Below are 18941 nucleotides of genomic sequence, written 5' to 3'. Positions count from 1 at the left end.
CATAATTGCTAGCCAGAGTTGCCCTAGCTACAGAACTAAGCCACAAGGGGTGTGGCCATCACTTTACTTAGTACAGGAGACACAGCAGGCACGGTAGTGTTTCCCCATTCCTGCTGTTTTTGGGGGTGGGGGGTGGGGGGGAGGAAAGCACAGTGGCTCTGACCTAATTACTCCATTGCTCCTTCAGAAAATCCTACAGGAAGGGCAACTTGTACCAGGTGGAGTGGGAATAGGCTGTGTTGGGACAGCAAAAAGGTAAGGCTAACAAGAGACCTCAAGGCATCTAACAGTAGATGCTGTGGGGTGAGTTTAGAAGGCCAGAACTGCAAATTACATTGACATATTTTGTGGATCCAGGAAGACCTTCATGAGCCGAGACAGAGTTTGAACCCAGCTTGTGATTATCGGCAGATTTGGGATTCTAGCCAAACACATCTAGTATGGCATAGGCAGTAGCAGTGCAAAGTCCATTCAATGGTACTGAACAGACGGGTTAATTCACATTCATTCATTCAAATTTCAAACCACAGCCTCTTTGAGACAGACACCAAAGGGCAGTACCACCGTTGGCAGTGGTTTTTGCAATGTCCACTAGGCAGAGAAAGAAAGCAAACTCCATTCACACAGCACACTGAACTGCCTTCAGACAGTCCTGACTTCTAGTCATTACCAATCTGGACTGAATTGGAACTGTTCACCCAGAGATGAAAAGCAAAGAGATAGCAATTTTAACAAGAGCATAAGTTTAACAGCTGCTTGTAAAATGAAGCTGAGGTAAGATGTACAAAATCATTAAAGTGATTGTTATCTGCACATTACATTTGTGAAACTCAGATCCACAAGTTAGGCCATATGACTAAGTCACCTTCCATTCATCAGCAATCTACAGTAACTTATGAGAGGTAAATATTGGTGCTTTTGGACTCCTGGTAGTCTTCCCACTCAGACCCTGGGAAATTCTTCCATAGCCAAGAACCAGGATCAGTAAATGGGCAGACTGAACAAAAGGGTTTGTTCACAAATGTAATCAGAGAACCAAGAGAGCTTGGAGAAGGCTCTGGATTGCTGGATTTGAGTCACTGTGTTAGTCTCAGATTCAAATCTAGACTTGACAAAAATCTATTCTGAGGTTACTTTCTACTAACCTCCTAAAACATCATGGACACAAGAACTGAAAGCTTACTGTACATTCATTCGTATGTCCCTTAAAAACCTTCAGTCTCAAAAAGGCATTCACCCATTAATGTTCAGACATCTAACTTGCACTACTTGAGTATATGTGGAGAGATGTCAAAATATGGTCTTATACAACTCATCTACATAGGTTTCCTCTCCTGTTATTGTAAAAGCCAGCCATATTTCTAAATGAACACATGGAGTTGTTTCAGTCTTAGTATAGTAGAGAACCCACTTAGAAAGTACAGATTTTGAAGCTAAGGTCTTTTTTCCAACACACCCACAACACAAATGGTGATTTGGATTTGCATCTCTCTTGTGCACTTTCCAGGTTGAATTTTAATGCTCTTCTGGCATCTAATGCCACAAGAGTTTAGGGTAAAATCTTGCCCCAAATCCCTCTTGCATAACAGAATGAGAAGCAACTTGCAAAGAGAACCATTTCAGGGAGACCCTATCGTCTTGTTAATTTCTCATAAGCAAACAGTGAAACCACTCTCTAAAATATTTGGATTTCACTGAACAAATCAACAGACTTCTGACTATATGTCAGGTGGCATACAATGTTCAGATTCTTCTCTGTACAGTCCATGAGAGTGCCAACAATTTTATATTCTCCTACTTTTTCAAATACAAAACTACCACAACATAGACAAAATATCAGAAATGCTTATCCAGTCATCTGGTCTTCGAAATCCAAGAGGACTAATTCTACATCAGTGTTTTTGTGGCACATCTATATGCTTAATCATACATCTTTTAGGATCTACTTCCTTAATTCAAGGAGTGCTCCTTACTGCAGACACTGTTAACAGAAATCTCCAATCCAGTTCTCAAATTTGGTCATTCAGCTTGCACACACAAGAGATCTTGACTGTTTTCAAGAGTGACCATGAGTTGATCTAGGCTTAATGCTGGACATAGAGACAGAGAAAATAAATGCTAAAGGGCCACATGAGAACTCTTGGCATGGAAATCTGCTATAGTCAAATAGCCAGTAACAAAAGGAAATGCAGACCCTCAGGGGCAGGGTATTTGAGAGCTGAGTGGACCATGGAAATAGTGTTTGATCTTATTGACTCTCAGGAAGAACCATTCCCATCTAGATGTCAAATGCTTTTGGTGTCAGATTTATTATGGAGGATCAAAAATATATTTTTCTCCAAAATGGAAACAGGCTCATGAGCCAGAATATGCCAAGCACTCACAATACAGAGTGATGGGTCTCTTTCTTCAGAAAAATTGATGCAAAGAAAGGTATTTCAGTAGTGCAGGAGCCCTCCCACAACTCCTCCTTCTGGAAACCTAGCCTCAAAAACTATTATAGAGGCCAGGGTGGGGTTCTGCTCATACAGTACTTAACAGGGAGACAAGTATCAGAGGGGTAGCCGTGTTAGTCTGGATCTGTAAAAAGCAACAAAGAGTCCTGTGGCACCTTAAAGACTAATAGATGTATTGGAGCATAAGCTTTCGTGGGTGAATACCCACTGCGTCTGACGAAGTGGGTATTCACCCACAAAAGCTTATGGTCCAGTATATCTGTTAGTCTTTAAGGTGCCACAGGACTCTTTGTTGCTTTTAACCAGGAGAATTTCCCTTTGCACTTGAAGAGGCCCTATTTAGCAGAAATAGAGGTCTGACTATCAGCCTGAGGCACTGTTATAAGTTTTCCTAATGGAAGGGCTTAGGGGGCTGTGGAAAGGAGGGTCTGTGATGAGAGGATTTCAGCCCAAATTCTTCCACAGATGTTGGCTATCATTAGGGGTGGTGATGAGAAGGCTCCACATACTTCCTGCCCACTTACTCAGGTGTTGGGGAGGTGGGAGCAATAGCTGTGCAAGGAGTGAAAAGTGGAGTCTTGTTCCCACTTGAACCCCTGCACTGGTGCACAGAGCAAGCCAAAATTAGCCCCAAATCTTAGTTGAGAGTCTGACATATTTGGCTAAGCAAAGCACAAATTACCAAAGTCCCGCTGCATCTCTTAATTAAAAAGAGATTCAAATTAAAAGTATGGTATGCTTTCTGTAATTACCTCTTCCTCCTCCTGTCTGGGTGAACCCTGAGTGACAATAGCTAGAAAAAGACATTTCTTATGATGAACACTATTGATGGACACATGGTTTACATAGTACAGAATGAAAAAAAGTGAATAAGCAAACTACAGTACCTTGCAAAGCCAACACCACGACTTGTGCCACTGGAATCACGAAGTATCCTTGTAGAGATAACTTGCCCAAATGGCTTAAGCATATTCTCAAGCTCCTGCTCGTCCATTGACAGCGGCAAATTGGAAATATATAAGTTAGTTGGATCTTGTTCTTGTTGCTGAAACAGAATTAAAAACTGACGTTTAATTTTCAAAACCAAAAGTGTTGAAAGAAATCTTAAGCATAAACTATGTCTATCATTACATCTGTTTTTCTCTGTTTATGATTCTCAGGTCCCATAAACAAGCCTCTCTCTCCCTGCATCACCCACTTTAAACAACTGTCTCAGTATAATTATTCAAGTAAGAAAAAACCCGCTTAAAGCATGTCTAGAGTGACTTTTTATTAACTTTAACCATTCAGAAAAAAAGTGGAGATTAGTATGAACAAATGACCAGTCTTAACATATATATCATATCTTTGTTTTAAGGTTTTTGGAAAGAAGGAAAATATTAGAGAGGAGCAACTCAGGGAAAATCAGGATTGAAGCTGGGAGAAAAGGAAAAATTAGACTGAAGGAATGGCACCCCGAAAATGGAGAGGGAAAAGAGATAAGACAAATACACCTCTACCCCAATATAACGTGACCGGATATAACACAAATTCGAATATAACGCGGTAAAGCAGTGCTCCAGGGGATCAAAGCAAGTTCGATATAACGCGGTAAGATTTTTTGGCTCCCGAGGGCAGGGTTATGTCGGGGTAGAGGTGTAATAGGAAAGGAAGGGGGAAAAAAAGGGATGGAAACGAAATGATACAGTGCATTTTTTTAAGTATATTGGCAAAATGTTACAATAAAAATGGGCAGCTGTCCGATGCAGATAAAGCTGGGCAGGAAATGGTTTTCCTAACCTGTGAAAATTCTCTCATTGTGCATTGGGATGACAGACAGACACCGAAGCACGCAGTAAGATGGAGCATGAGCAGAACAATCAATAACCCAGCTGTTAAGACATGCACCTGGGATCTGGGAGACCTGATTTACACCAGAGATTTGAACTTGGGTCTCCCACATCCCAGATGAAGAACCTTGACCACCAGGCTATTAGCTGTTCGGTCTGTCTCTGTCTCCCTCTCCAGAAATTCCATCCTGGACCTGATAAACCTTTCTGTCAAAATGAATACATTCCAGCAAAAAAGTATTAGTTTTTGTCCAAAAATTCCTGACCAGCTCCAGATTTATACAAACAAAATTATTTGAGTGAGCTATACAAATCTATGAATTTATTCAAATAATGTATGTCCAGTTTTATATTACCTGTAATACTAAATATAGTAAATTAAATACTGCTTCCTCCCTGGATTCACCAGAACCTGGGCTGGATGAGCTTTAGGACATATTGCAAGGTACATCTATATTCTTAGGCTTTTACAGAAGACATAGGGAGGGATGAGTGGAGTGTGACTGCTATTGTGTGAGAGAGCTTGTGATGGAAGCTGCTAAAGAGGCTTTTTAATATTACTAATTATTATCGTACAATACCCCAAAATGTGCTTCACAAAGAAGAGGAACACAGTCTCTGCCCCAAAGAGCTTGCAGTCTAAATATAATATAAAAGAACAAGTCAGAACAAAAAACGAATGGGGAGAAAGGGAGGACGAAGGACAGAGTGACGAGGTCACACAGTTACTCAAGTTGATTGTGCACATTTGGTAGTCTAACAGGTTTTCCCTCCATTATACTTAATTTTATACAGAATTTTAAATTGTCCCATTCCTCTCTGAGAAAGGACACAAGAGGGAGAAAAAAATCCTTGCCCCACCGTCAGCCATTGCTCTAAGCTTTATTACTGACCAAATCCTTCTCTATAAACTTGTGATTACTTTGATTTTTTTGTTCTTAAAAACCCACTTAAATCCTGGCCCATGATCCCTCACAATCTAACTACAGGATAATGCTTCTGCAAAGCATGCCTTTGTCATCGCCCATCTGAAATACAGCAATGAAGCATACGTGAGCATGAATCTAACAACCCTTAGGGAGCTTTCTACCATAGGGTAAAGCTCATCTCTGCAGGAAACAGAACCTTCTCGGGGCTGGTCTAGGAGTCAGGAACAATTCACAAAGGAACTAAGGACCATTACAAACCTCACCATCTTCTGCTCCATGTGCAAAGCACATTTCTTAACCCTTCCTTCCCCAATATAAACTCACAGCAGCATGTAGATTTAAAAAATAAAAAACAAAACCAGAAAAGAAACCCAAAACCCTACCAAAAGAACCCCCTGCAAAATACACAGAGTTCTCCCCCGGCTACAAGGTCTGGTCTAGGTCTACACTACAGACTGGTGCCAGCAAAGCTATGTCAGTCCAGGGTGTGAAGAGGCAGCACAGTTGTATCGGTCAGGGATCGCACCAGAAGTCCCTAGTGTAGACAAGCTATATCGGCAAAACTGCGCTTTTACTAGTATTACTCATTATGCTTGTGTGGGGATGGTTTTATTATACCAGTAGAAAGCACAACTTTGCCAATGTAGCTGTGTCCACACTAGGAACTCTTTGCCAATATAGTATACCAGTATTCCTATACCATTGAATCAGTGCTAGTGTAGTGTAGAATGAATCCCATGTGACAAGCTGTTAGTTGCTTCACTTAATGTACTACTGGAAGGTGCTCAGATACTATGATGATGAGGATGATATAAGAACCTATACAGAATTACACACAAGCCCTCCTCTGTGTTAAAAGAACATTAATAAGGTCACAAAGTCAAGCACCGAAAAGTTAGGAAATGCCAGAATTAAGGCTTACTGGGCAACCTTATTTCAACCTCTTTGTGCCTTTAAATCAAAATACAGCCTTTCTTTACATGAAACCGTACGATTTTCCCTGCCTCACTGAGTGAGCAGAATGGATGGTGCTCACTCAAAGAGTTATTCAATATTTTGTTTTATCCACCTTGTTCAATGTGGGGCCCTACGTCTTAGTTACTGCCCACTCTTCAAACCCCACTCTGATGTTGGAATTATTAATTTCCTCATGAGTCTGTCGATGACACTCATCCCCTCTGTATAATTTACTCAAATATTAATGCATTTATTTTCAAAACACTTCTATGAGATGAAGGGGTATTATCCTCATTTTTCAAATAAGAAATTAAGGTCAAAATATGTGGTAATTTTGGGTTCCCAATTTGAGACTCCTAGAACCTCATTTTTCAGAGTACTTAGCATTATAGATCCACTGTAGCCTTGAACAGCTGCATACTCAGTGCAGACTGAATTTTTGGGGAATTTAGCTACTAGAATTTAAGAACCTTTTTCTGAGCATATGTGAACTGAACCGTGATTTTCCAATGACTTACAACTTGGCCAAATTTGTGCAGAGATTCATGGGGACAATAAATGGCACATTCTTGACAAAATGGCTGCCAAATCCCTGCTCCAAAGTATAGGGGTGCTAAAACTTTTCAAGTAAAAGGTTGACAGAATGTTTTAAATAGGCCACATAATGTATTTTTTTCCTAGCCTTGTTCTCAGAAATGATAGAGCCATTTGGAAGAAATTTTCCAACAATATTCAGCCTGAGGCATATACTTGGAATTGAAAATTTCACTCCAAATGGTTCAAGTTTGGCAAAGTTATAAGCAATTGAAAAAAAAAAGTCTTATTAACCTTGCCCTACACTTCCATTATAATAAGGGTGCTCCCAGCTCTGCCTGTAAACAGAACATATCTGAACCCCTGATCTTCGCTTCACACAGTACATATCAGCCATGCCCCATGCATCTTTCTACGCACTTTGATGTTCCCCTACACAAGTAACCATCCTCTCCACAGCTGCAGAATTCAGAAAAGTCACTTCTAACAGAGCGTCTAGGCAACATGGCTTGAGAGGGGGCTCCAAAGAAAGCCACAAATATTGGGATCATGAGCTTTGCTTTAAAGATATCTTTAAGATTAAATTGTTGCATTATATTAAAAATGTGTGTTTACACAAAATTATGTAGCATACAAGACAGACCCAATGAAAGTTTGCATCAACATACAGTACCATTTGTTTTTATACACATACTCTGTACACAAACCATTCTGGGAAAACAACAACTGAGGCAGAATTTTATGAGCCAGATGATATTCTTCTGAGCAGGTGGCTTTCATCTTCCAGTCTAGCCCTAGGTGAAAGTTGGGTGGGGAATATTTGAGATGGAGCAGAAGAGGTTCTACCAGTCTCAGCTGAGAGTATTTGGTGTTTAGAAAAGGCTAGTAAGAATGTTTTCTTGGGGTCTCAAGCTATGTTGTGCCTCTGCTGCCCTCTGATGCTACTAATGCTGGCCATGTATCAAGATAATATTAATCCTTTACCTGTGAAAAGATGTACAAGGGCAGACCCTTATGCTCATGTGAAGTTCTAATTAAGTCAATGGGACTCTAAGTGGATACAAGGGTCCACCTTAGTGAACCCCGGTGCTAGAACTATTCTATTCCCTTGTCTACATGGGCAAATGCCTTTTGGTAAGAGGGCATTTTTTGGGTTAGCTTATCTCACTGGGAAAGGAGTTTAAGCCAAACAGGGGGGATGGGACCCCAAACACTCATACCGGAATAAGAGTGTGCAAACAAAGTACAACTATACCAGTATAAGTATACCAGTGTAACTTGTAAGAAATTTTCCTGTGTAGATAAGATTGATACAGGTTCTTTTATCATCTGTATCATCGTAATATCCGAGTGCCTTCCAGGAGCTCATTAACACCAACAGATATTAAAAGATATTACCTCACCAACCTTGTCTTTGATGACAAAACATCTGTCATGCATCAAGGTCACAGATAGCAGTTCTCAGTGGGGTGGGAAGGGGTGGGGTGCTTCCAAGGAAAACATTTGGTCAGGATCTGTGGTGCTCTAAAAACCTCTTAAATATGTAAAGTGTGTGCATCTACATATATTATACACGTGTGATTTTTATATATATATATAAAAGATTGAAAAATGAATATTACAAGTTATATATTTGTTTGCCAAAGAAAACATGCTATATTCAGAAACAAGGAATATATATATATACACACACACACACACACATATATAAAAGATCTTCATTGTTCATTTATTCACCTTGACTCTTACTTTCCAAAAAAGTGAGTGCTTTGTTTTCAAATCTCCTCTAATGGGGTTGAATAACTCTCAAGTTCAAAGAATCCTCCAAAGAGAAATGTATTCCCATCCCAGAGACTCTTCCCTTGTCTGTTCACTCTTGTCAATATGATTTTAATTCTCAATCAAATCATATCGCCACATCACAACTGATAATTTTCTGGGTTCAAGGCAAAATTTATGTTGTCTTAATGATGTCTCCTTCACTGCATTTCAAATGGTCAGTGAGTGACAAATATGATGGGTTTATTATTATTATTATTATTTTGTATTGAAAAAATAATTTACCTAGTACGAGCAGGTCATGCAGCAATCTGATGGCTTCAGGCACTTACTGAAAATAATACTGACTCCATATAGTATACAGTGAGGGCCTGTGGCTTCAGTTATCTTAGATCATCTCATTTCTCCTTTGCATTAGACGAGTCAGCAGAAAAAGAAGACAAGAAAATGGATCCACTGAGAGTCTACAGCTCACATTAATATTCATTACTGTGCACTGTTCAAACCACGAGGGAAAAAGCCTACATTACGATAGCAATATTTTTGACATAAAGTTCAGGTTTCTGCTACAAATTTGAGATGAGGATAGCTTTAATGATTTTAGAATTAGCTTATTGAGATTCTATTAGACAATTATATTTTTATACATTGAGCTGCGTGAGCTGTGGGTTTTCAGTTTCTTCTTTAATGAACGCTATTAGTAAAGGATTTAATTGAAGTTTCTGCCTTAGGCAACACAACATTTTATTCCCAGTCATATTTTAATTTTCTGAAACTCAGGCTGTTCTTTGCAAGAATACTTCACTTGGATTTTTCTCATTTTAGTACTGGAAGTAAAATATGTTTGCACTCAAGTGTCCTAAAACTTATCACTTTAAAATGTATACCGTACAAGTCTGAAATTAGCTCCTTAGAGTGTTTTACTAACATTACTACTATATAATAAACAGGCTTGCATTAAAATCTGAGACTGTCTCATCACAAAAGCTTGCCAACATTTGGGAAGACTGAAAAATAAATATTACAAGTTATATATTTGTATGCAAAAATACATGCTGTATTCAGAAACAAGGAATAAAGGGGGATATTCACTTTACTCGCATAAAAATCAGAATAATTAGGCTTTATATAGGTGAATGGGAGGGTCCCCCTGTCTGGAGCTGCTACTCCAATCCTGGGGTTGGAGTTGCTGCTACTGCTCCTTCGTGCTGCATGTAAGGTGTGTTAAGGCTGGTAGATAACAATCATCCTTGGCAAGTAGGGGGAAATAAGCCCTCTCCACGTTCACTATGCCATAGCTGGCTCTCCCCACACAGCTTCAACACAGAGCCTTAACCCTTCTGCCCATCTTTCTCTCCAAAGTGAATTTCATTCTAGAAGAGCACAAGTGTTCTACAAAAGCATATCAATAGTTTGTCAGAGGAAGAGTCTAGATTATTGAATACATTTTCAGGGTTAGCAAGAATATCACCAGCTCTAAATGTAAATCCCTTTCAAGCTTGAAATGCAAAGATATTTTTAGAAACTATTCCCTCTAAAACAGGCGACATTTCTTGAAGGAAATGTAAGAGCTCCTTTGCTTTAAAAATTTCTGTACTCAAATTGCTTGTTTTGCATCCAAAAATGGGTAGTTTTAAAAATAAGCAAAATTTTCTTAAGATGCCTGGAGGTGAATTATGGCCAAGTTTGTAAGTCAAGCTACATATTATCAGCATCAAATCATCTCGCTTTACATATGAGGGAGTGTACGATGTAAAACAAAGCAAAGTCTTTTTATTTATAATATGTAGAACATTACAGCAACATGACACTTATAGTAAACAGCGTAAAGATTTGATGCCTGACACTGAAATGCACTGGACCATCCTTATGGTCTTAAAACCTGTGGGATTTAATTGAAACTTTTCTGAATCACCCTGAAGAGCAGTAAAATACACTTCCTATTAAATTCTATAGGATGGTATGAAAAACAATGAAAAGGTTATTATTTTCTATTTAATTATATAGGACATATCTATAAAGACTATGCACTGACCTTACTGAGTGCACTGCATCTTTAATTGCAATGGAATTGTACTCCCTTACTTCAGTGGAAAATTTAGCTCATTGGGAGGGCTGCATTAAGGAAAAGGTCCGTGCTCCAAGACAAGAACCCAGATATCTATGGAAAACTCCAAATATATAATGAGTCTGTTTATTTTTCTTCTATTTTTTGCACATACAAACAAACGCATACTGTTAATATTAGGTTTCCCAGCCCCCCCAAATTTGCTCCATCTTCTTCCTGTGTTATAACCTGTATTCCAGATGAGCACATTAGATTGGGGTTCTCGGAGCTCTGAAGGCCTAAGTGGGCAATTGGAGATGATGTAAATAAAAATTCTATCTTCTTGGGGTGTGTGTGTGTAAGTGTAAAAGAGAGAATTACAGCCACCTGCATCACCTAGAAGGGCTTCCTTCAAAGCTCAGTTAACTCCATTCCTGATACTCCAACAGGACATCCCAACCACAGTGCCAGAGTGGATGTCACAGCAAGAAGACAGGACTCTGAGGTGCTCTCTCCTCTCCCCACAACTAGGCAAATAAAAGCATGGAAGTGGTAGCAGTTTTGCCTGCTCCACATAGCAGGAAGTCATCAGACAAGCCCTTAAAAGTTGCTAGATGTAGTTGTTTAAGGACTCAAAAGGAGTAAAAAATGTCACCAAACAAAATTTCCAGAGAATTCAACAGAGAAATATATATATATATATATACACACACACACACACACACACGCACAGGCGAGTACAGTCACAAAATCATTCACAAGCAGCTCAACAGTGTTGATAAAATCCAAAATTCCATTCTGCTGCACACCAGCAGCAACTCAAACAGTACACTGTCAACATCAGGAGGCACCCTCTCCTCATTGGGAAGGAAACTGCCACCCTCTGCTCATTGGGAAGGGTGGTCTGTACACTGCAGCCCAGGCTGAGCCTCGCCTTTCTTGCCAGTCTGGATGTAAGCCGACAGGTTAGTGAAAGGGAGAGCCCAAACCCAGGGGGAAGAGGGCATTCGCCTGACCTGAGTGCGACATTGCAGGGCGCTAAGAAAGTAGATTTAAAAACAAAAAAGTCTGCTAGCCGGACCCCTTCCCCCCGTTTCCAGGGTTTCATTTCTGAAAACAGTTGGGCAGCTAACCCCAGGCCAATCCAGGGGAAGGAGCAAAGGGGAACTGAAATCAAGCTCACTCCACCTTTGATCCTGGAGTAAGAGTTTCATTCTGGGAGGCACGGTGCCCCCTACCCCACTGTGGCACATGGTCCTGTCTCATTCTACTCCACCTTCCATCCGTGTGGCTCTCCTCGCTGGCTAACCTGCCTCCTCTGCCCAGCCCGCTTCATTAGCCATCTTTCCCTGCATCACAGGGGGTGCTACCTACTATGGAGCAGTGAGAAAGAACACATTTGGGTAAAAACAAGCCCTGGCTAATGTGCTGCTCTCTCCAAAGTGCACCTGGCTTTAGCAAAGTATTTAATTAGCCTCCACAAACTTTTTTTCCTCGCCTGCAGATTATAGTGATCTCAGCCCTAGAAAAAAAACAGGAGTACTTGTGGCACCTTAAAGACTAACAAATTTATTGTAGCATGAGCTTTCATTACATTTTTTACAAATTTTTTTTGATTCTTTTCTATATCCTAAGTTCTAAGTTCTCCTCACTCTATGGGCCCATCTTATTATCACTTCAAAAGTTTTTTTTCCTCTCTCCTGCTCGATCTCTCATTTTTTTTTTAGACTCTGCTGCCTGGTGGTATGCATACTTTTCATTCTTCATGTTCTCTATATGTATAATATGTGTGTGTGTGTTCCATTCTATGCATCCAAAGAAGTGAGCTTTAGCTCACAGCTCATCATGCATAAATAAATTTGTTAGTCTTTAAGGTGCCACAAGTTTTTTTTTTTTTTTACAGACTAACACTACTACTGCTGCCTGAAATCAGCCCTAGAATGTGATTCCTTTCGAGGACATGCTCAATTGAGACATAATGACATTGACTTGGTGTACAACAATGTAGTACGAAGAGCATGGAATGGATTTTATTAACATTATTGAGCTGCTTGTGAATGATTTTGTAACTACATATTGGTGACTCCTTTCTCTGAATGTCTCTGTATTTGCCAGTGAAAATCACTAGATTTTGTCACTGGTCACTTTGACACTTATTTTCTTGCTAGGGAAACCAAAAAGTCACTAAAGTTGCTAAGCTGGAAACAAGGATGGTAGGGACGGCAAAAAATAAAATAAAATAAGAGTGTGAGACAGAACGCGCTGACACAGGACAGAAAGGGAGGGCTGGGGATCTCCTTGTGAAAAGCTGGGAATACTACGTAAAATTTCCTGCATCTTAGACTAAAATGTTTTATGCAAAAAACAAATAAACTAAACAAAAAACAATAAAAGGAATCCTATCTGGGATTTCAGAATAACTTGATGGTGGAAAAATTATACTACAAAATGTGCACCAGAAACCCAGATGTGATCATCCAGCTTCTGTCACCCTCACAAGCCTAGTAAACCTTTTAAAAAAATCCATCAGGATAAGTTTTGAATGTTTATGTAAAGCAAATTATATCCTTCTCCCTAGGACACTGGATTTCCATGCCCACTTCCAAACTACAACCATAACCAGGGCTTCCAGTGCTTCTTTGTTCTACACAAAACAGTACCATACAAACCAGATGTTTGCTTTTATGTAATATTTTGGCACCAAACTTGGTTAAACAGTTTAAAATTCAGGAAGTCAAGAGAAAAAACAAACAAACTAGTTAACTTGCCCCTCTGACTCTGGCAGGCAATGGCCTGGTACATTATTAACTTCTGTAATTCCCCACCTTACTGAGAACTGTCTCATTGTACTTGGTTTCACATCAAAATTACAGACCAATTTTACAAGGGCAAATTGGTTTGTTTGAGTTCATAGTTATGTTGTTTCATCACAGTTGAGGTCTATCCTCACTTCCATGTCTGGCAAATCAGTAAACTGTGGCAAACACATGCAAGCAAGCACAAACCCACAGACTCACAGTTTGCCTATGTATTAGCAATGAGATTTGACTGTGAAAAACCTGAGTTTATTCAAATCTAAATCTTTCATGAACACCTGATGAACCAAGCAGGGTTTGCATAGCTCTAAGGACCTGATCCGAAAGTTCACTAAAATCAATGGAATGACTCTCACTGACTTCATTGGGCTTTGGATCAAGCACCAAAGAAAATCAATCATGACATTCACACGTGTTTCTTATCTGATAGTACACACAGCATTAAATTCTAAGCCACTGAGCCATCCAGATTTCATAAATTTTGATTCAGTAATTTATAGGGCTGTTGATTAATCGCAGTTAACGCATGTGATTAACTCAAAAAAATTAATCATGATTTAATCAGTTTTAATTGCACTGTTAAACAATAGAATACCAATTGAAATTTATTAAATATTTTGGATGTTTTTCTACATTTTCATATTGTATTCTGTGTTATAATGGAAATCAAAGTGTATATTATTTTTGTTTACAAATATTTGCACTGTAAAAATGATAAATAGTATTTCACAGAAGTACATTAGTGCAATCTCTGTTGTGAAAGTGGAACTTTCAAATGTATATATTTTTTGTTGCATAACTGCACTTAAAAGCAAAACAATGTAAAACTTCAGAGCCTACCAGTCCACTCAGACCTACTTCTTGTTTTGCCAATCACCAAGACAAACAAGTTTGTTTACATTTACAGGAGATAATGCTGCCCTCTTCTTATTTACAATGTCACCAGAAAATGAGAACAGGTATTTGCATGGCACTTTCGTAGACAGCACTGCAAGGTATTTACATGCCAGATATGCTGAACATTCGTATGCCCCTTCATGCTTTGGCCATCATTCCAGAGGACATGCTTCCATGCTGATGACACTAGTTACAAAAATAATGTGTTAATTAAATTTGTGAATGAACTCCTTGGGGGAGACCTGTATGTCCCCTGCTCTGGTTTACCTGCATTCTGCTATATATTTCATGTTATAGCAGTCTTGGATGATGACCCAGCACATGTTATTCATTTTAAGAACACTTTCACTGCAGATTTCACAAAACACAAAGAAGGTACCAATGTGAGATTTCTAAAGACAGTTACAGCACTCGACCCAAGGTTTAAGAATCTGAAGTGCCTTTCAAAATCTGAGAGGGACGAGGTGTGGAGCATGCTTTCAGAAGTCTTAAAAGAGCAACACTCCAATGTGGAAACTACAGAACCCAAACCACCAAAATAGAAAATCAACCTTCTGCTGGTGGCATCCAACTCAGATAATGAAAATTAACATGCGTCTGTCCGCACTGGTTTGGATTCTTTTTGAGCAGAACCCGCCATCAGCCTGGATGCATGGCCCCTGGAGTGGCTGTTGAAGCATGAAGGGACATGTGAATCTTCAGTGCATCTGGCACGTAAATACTGTGATGCTAGCTACAACAGTATCATGAGAATGCCTGTTCTCACTGTCAGGTGACACTGTAAACAAGAAGCGGGCAGTATTATCGCCTGCAAATGTAAACAAACTTGTTGGTCTGAGTGATTGGCTGACCAAGAAGTAGGACTGAGCAGACTTGCAGGCTCTAAAATTTTAGATTGTTTTATTTTTGAATGCAGTTATTTTTATACGTAATTCTACATTCGTAAGTTCAACTTTCATGATGAAGAGAATGCACTAGAGTATGTGTATTAGGTGAATTGAAAAATACTGTTTTTTTTTACAGTGCAAGTACTTGTAATAAAAAAATATAAAGTGAGCACTGTACACTTTGTATTCTGTGTTGTAAATGAAATCAATATATTTGAAAATATAGAAAACATCCAAAAATATTTAAATAAATGGTGTTCTATTATTGTTTAACAGTGCAATTAATTGTGATTATTTTTAATTGCTTGACAGCCCTAGTAATTTATATAGAGCGTTTTACCTGTTAACTGGCACAATGCAATCACATGCCCAGCACCCTCAACTCCCATCAACTTCAGTGGGCGCTCTCTGAGGGCACTCAGCCCCCTTCAGGAAATGGCCTAAAGTTGGGGGCATGGGGAGCATAATAAATGATTGCTCTACTGAAAAAAAAATAGGAAGGTTTACTTTTAGCAACAGGAATCAGAAAGTTTCCCTTATTCTTTTCTCACCATACACTTCCAAGTTTGTCCCAAAGACATATCTGATTGGACGTGACGAGACAAACATACAAAGAGTGCTCCTTTAGATTAATGCACGCCATATTCCTCAAGGCACTGAAGGGTTAAATGCCTACCTTAATAAGCTGAAAGCTAGGTTCAACGTTTGTTGTAAAAGGGACAGGAGCAAACAGCCACTAATGTTAATTTAAGTAGAAAAGTGGTGATGAGGGGTCCTACATGGTGTAAAATGCTCAGCCATCATCTGAAAGAAATTAACAAAAACCTCCCTGTGCATGTGGAACAGATCCTAAAACACAAGAAAGAAACTTGGCAAAATGATAAGACATCTGTTTTCTCTTGCTCTGGATAGGGTCACAGCTAACAGATAGCTATTCAGAAACATGTGACTCGGCAGTGCTCGCAGCATGGAAGATCCTCTGGCTGATACAGCAGGGATTAAATGCTTGTCTGCCTTTTTACAGAAACTCTTCAACTTTACAACTGGCCCATATCTAATTTAAATATCAGTTGTAGCTCCAGCTTTAAGACAGTTTGTCCAATGACTGTAAGTAAGAGACTTGAAACAGTATTAGCTTAATTTTCACTTGCTATCTAGCATTCCAAACAAACGGTATATTTAATTAGCTACCTAAATATCTTTATTTGTTTTCACAAAGCACAGCTATAGTATAAATGATTAGAACAAGAACAATGATTAGCTACAGTACAACACTACAGTCAAGTTTGCAACCATCTATTTAATCATATGCTTCTTGTCTTCCTTGGCACTCTTGCTTTCTCCTTAAATCTACTGCAGGGGAACACACAGCAATTCTGTAACATGGCCCATTGTGATCCTCATCTTCAACACAGACCTACAGCTTACCAAGAGGTCCCAGCATGGGAACAAGATGCAGCACCACAGGCTGAGATGTGTAATTTCTGTTGGCTGCAGCTCTGAACTGAAGACAAGTAATTGCTAACTGTTCCATTTTATGCAAATAATGTTTTAGCCCTTGGGCTCCTGAAATGATGGTCATTCGGTCCTCAGGTGGGAAAAGTTTGGTCCTCCTTTAATCTACCGTATAAACAATTTTAATCAACTTTCTTGTAAAGTAATATTCCCTACAAGTTCCCTGTGTTTTCTATACAGCTAATTAGAGTTTGCAAGTGGGAAAGTTAAGGAAAACTGCTTAATTTTCTTAAACTAATCCATCATCATTCTAATATGGGTTTTTATTGTACTGTCTATAGAAATGCCTGCAAAATGAGTAGATAAAATATTTTTATGCAAAGTATTCAGTGTCCATAAATGGCTGTAAGAAAAGTTTGCTAGAACTTGCCCGTTTGCATTTAACCTGTTTTAGACATTCAGGAGTCATTATATAGCAGAGTCCACTTGCAAAATAAAACAGTGTAATACTCCTCACCATATTTTTACTACCCTAACTAATCAGATTTAGTGCACTAGTTACCATGGTAACCCACAATTATTTACTTCCCTTTCTCTGCAGGAATGTAAACTGACTTAATTCTCCAGCAGGCTGACATGGTGAAGACCAGTACAAAAACCCAGTACATTCTCAAAAGTCATATGAGTTAGCCATTTGCCATAGCTGTTCACTCAAAACCATGTTCTTTGGCAGTGACCTAAGAGGATGTCTGCCCTACAACATTAAACAGCGATAAAAAATGGTTAACCTTTAACTTCTCTTTCAGAGATGGTTCCAGGTGGCACATAAGGTCTTTTTTAGATACAATCAGGGACAACGATGTGCAAGTCAGATTTTATGTAATGGTGACAAAGCATATCTCCCAAATACATTTAAAAAATAAAATGTCAACTAAAAGTGAGTTAGTGCATTACAAAATGGTTGTGTAACACTTCTGGCTGGGATGCCAGCATGTGGTGAGTGCTTCACGGCTCTGTCTTCTTAATTGTTAGGAAAAGAATATAAAGATTACTGGCCGACGTTTGCACACAGATCATTCTGGGACGAGACAATGGCCTAATATTAGCTCATTACATTGTCATGTGGGAGATATTTGGTCTTTTGCTTTCTGAGCCAGCAGAACTTGGCAGAACAGAGAGATGATGCTCTCAAGGATAGAGGGAGAATCAGGGAATGGGTGGGGTGGAAAATGTGCTTTGCATTGCTATCACAGGCATCCCTACTAGACAATCTGGGTGGGAAACAGTGTTCTATTGGGGCCCTGGTACCTGCTCACCCCTGGAGGATGTTGGGATGGCTGGAATTGTTTTAGCTGGAGATCTGATGTTATGTCCTGTAAGGCAGAGGCATTCCCCAGTTGTTATGGAGTCAGAAAGTAAGGGAAGGTTTAAAAGGGAGGAAAATATGACAATATGACACTTGAAGTCCTGGTTCCTAGGAAGGTGCTGCTATGGGGACAGTATAAAGCCAACAGCAGTTGTGTGGGATTGGGCAAATCTCTAAATGGATTACCAGTAGCTCCTTCCTTCACAAAAATCAAATGTAAACATTAACACATGGAACACCCATCTCTGCTATTGGTTTAAGCTACATAAACATTCTCAATCCATCCTGTGAAATTCTTACTGAATATATTAAAAGCTCTTGATGAGGAAGAAAAATTTCAAATATTATCTAATAAAAACCTCAACATACAGAATAATTATTAAAAACAAACCATACACCTTTCACCATATTACCTAGGAAACCTGAACCAAATAAAATATGTCATATTGTTATACTAGCAACCTAGGTGAGCTCAACAAAGGAGAAACTAAAATGCCATATAAAATAAGTAGAAAACTCTGGATTAGAAAAACAGTCATCTAATTACTGACCCTGAAAAACAGAAGGTTATCTCTCTGTTCCTTAAGGGTCCCATTCTCTCTTATTCAATTCAACAGGAGCAGGATTGGCACTAATTGTTTACTATCCACTTCAACAAGTAGTATACAAAATACCATGCCATCACACAGTAAACTCCATTATTTATCATCTAAGAATGCCCTAACACACATTTTTGCACAGTTATATTTTATTGCAGTTAACATCATATACAGTATTACAGGATTTAAGTTAACTGGTGACTGCAGAAGCAATTCTTCAGTTATATCCCAGTTCATGTATCTTTCAGGTTATTATGGAGGGCTAAATCCACTCTACCAGGATTCAATCATATGATTTCAGGGAATAAGTAGTTTAATCCTAATCCTTAAAACCTCTAAACTTTTTCCCACTGGCATGATTTGTTAATTTCAAGATGGCATTTTAAACAT

The 18941-nt window shown here is 39.1% G+C and overlaps 1 protein-coding gene and 1 long non-coding RNA gene across 11 annotated transcripts in view; one reads left to right on the top strand and one right to left on the bottom strand.

Moving 5' to 3' along the window:
- RBMS1 (RNA binding motif single stranded interacting protein 1) overlaps positions 1-18941 on the bottom strand; it is a 241679-nt gene that overhangs the window by 32941 nt on the left and 189797 nt on the right. For all 8 annotated transcript variants that reach the window (XM_039494102.1, XM_039494105.1, XM_039494104.1 and 5 more), the window contains one exon: positions 3344-3501. In XM_039494102.1, coding sequence (XP_039350036.1) covers positions 3344-3501 — 158 coding nt within the window. The remainder of the gene's footprint in view (positions 1-3343; positions 3502-18941) is intronic.
- On the top strand, positions 57-17440 carry LOC120374429. 3 transcript variants are annotated; one of them, XR_005586090.1, is made up of 5 exons: positions 57-93; positions 188-255; positions 3814-4046; positions 16491-16645; positions 17188-17440. It is a non-coding gene; the product is annotated as an uncharacterized LOC120374429 (long non-coding RNA). The 3 variants fall into 3 exon arrangements; XR_005586089.1 differs by lacking the exon at positions 57-93 and having other exon boundaries at positions 124-255; XR_005586091.1 differs by lacking the exon at positions 57-93 and having other exon boundaries at positions 124-255; positions 16491-16724.

Source organism: Mauremys reevesii, linkage group 11, assembly GCF_016161935.1.
Source record: "Mauremys reevesii isolate NIE-2019 linkage group 11, ASM1616193v1, whole genome shotgun sequence".
In the NCBI taxonomy this organism is placed as follows: domain Eukaryota; kingdom Metazoa; phylum Chordata; order Testudines; family Geoemydidae; genus Mauremys; species Mauremys reevesii.
Note: the sequence above shows the minus strand (reverse complement) of the source record. Positions and strands in the feature narration are given on the sequence as shown.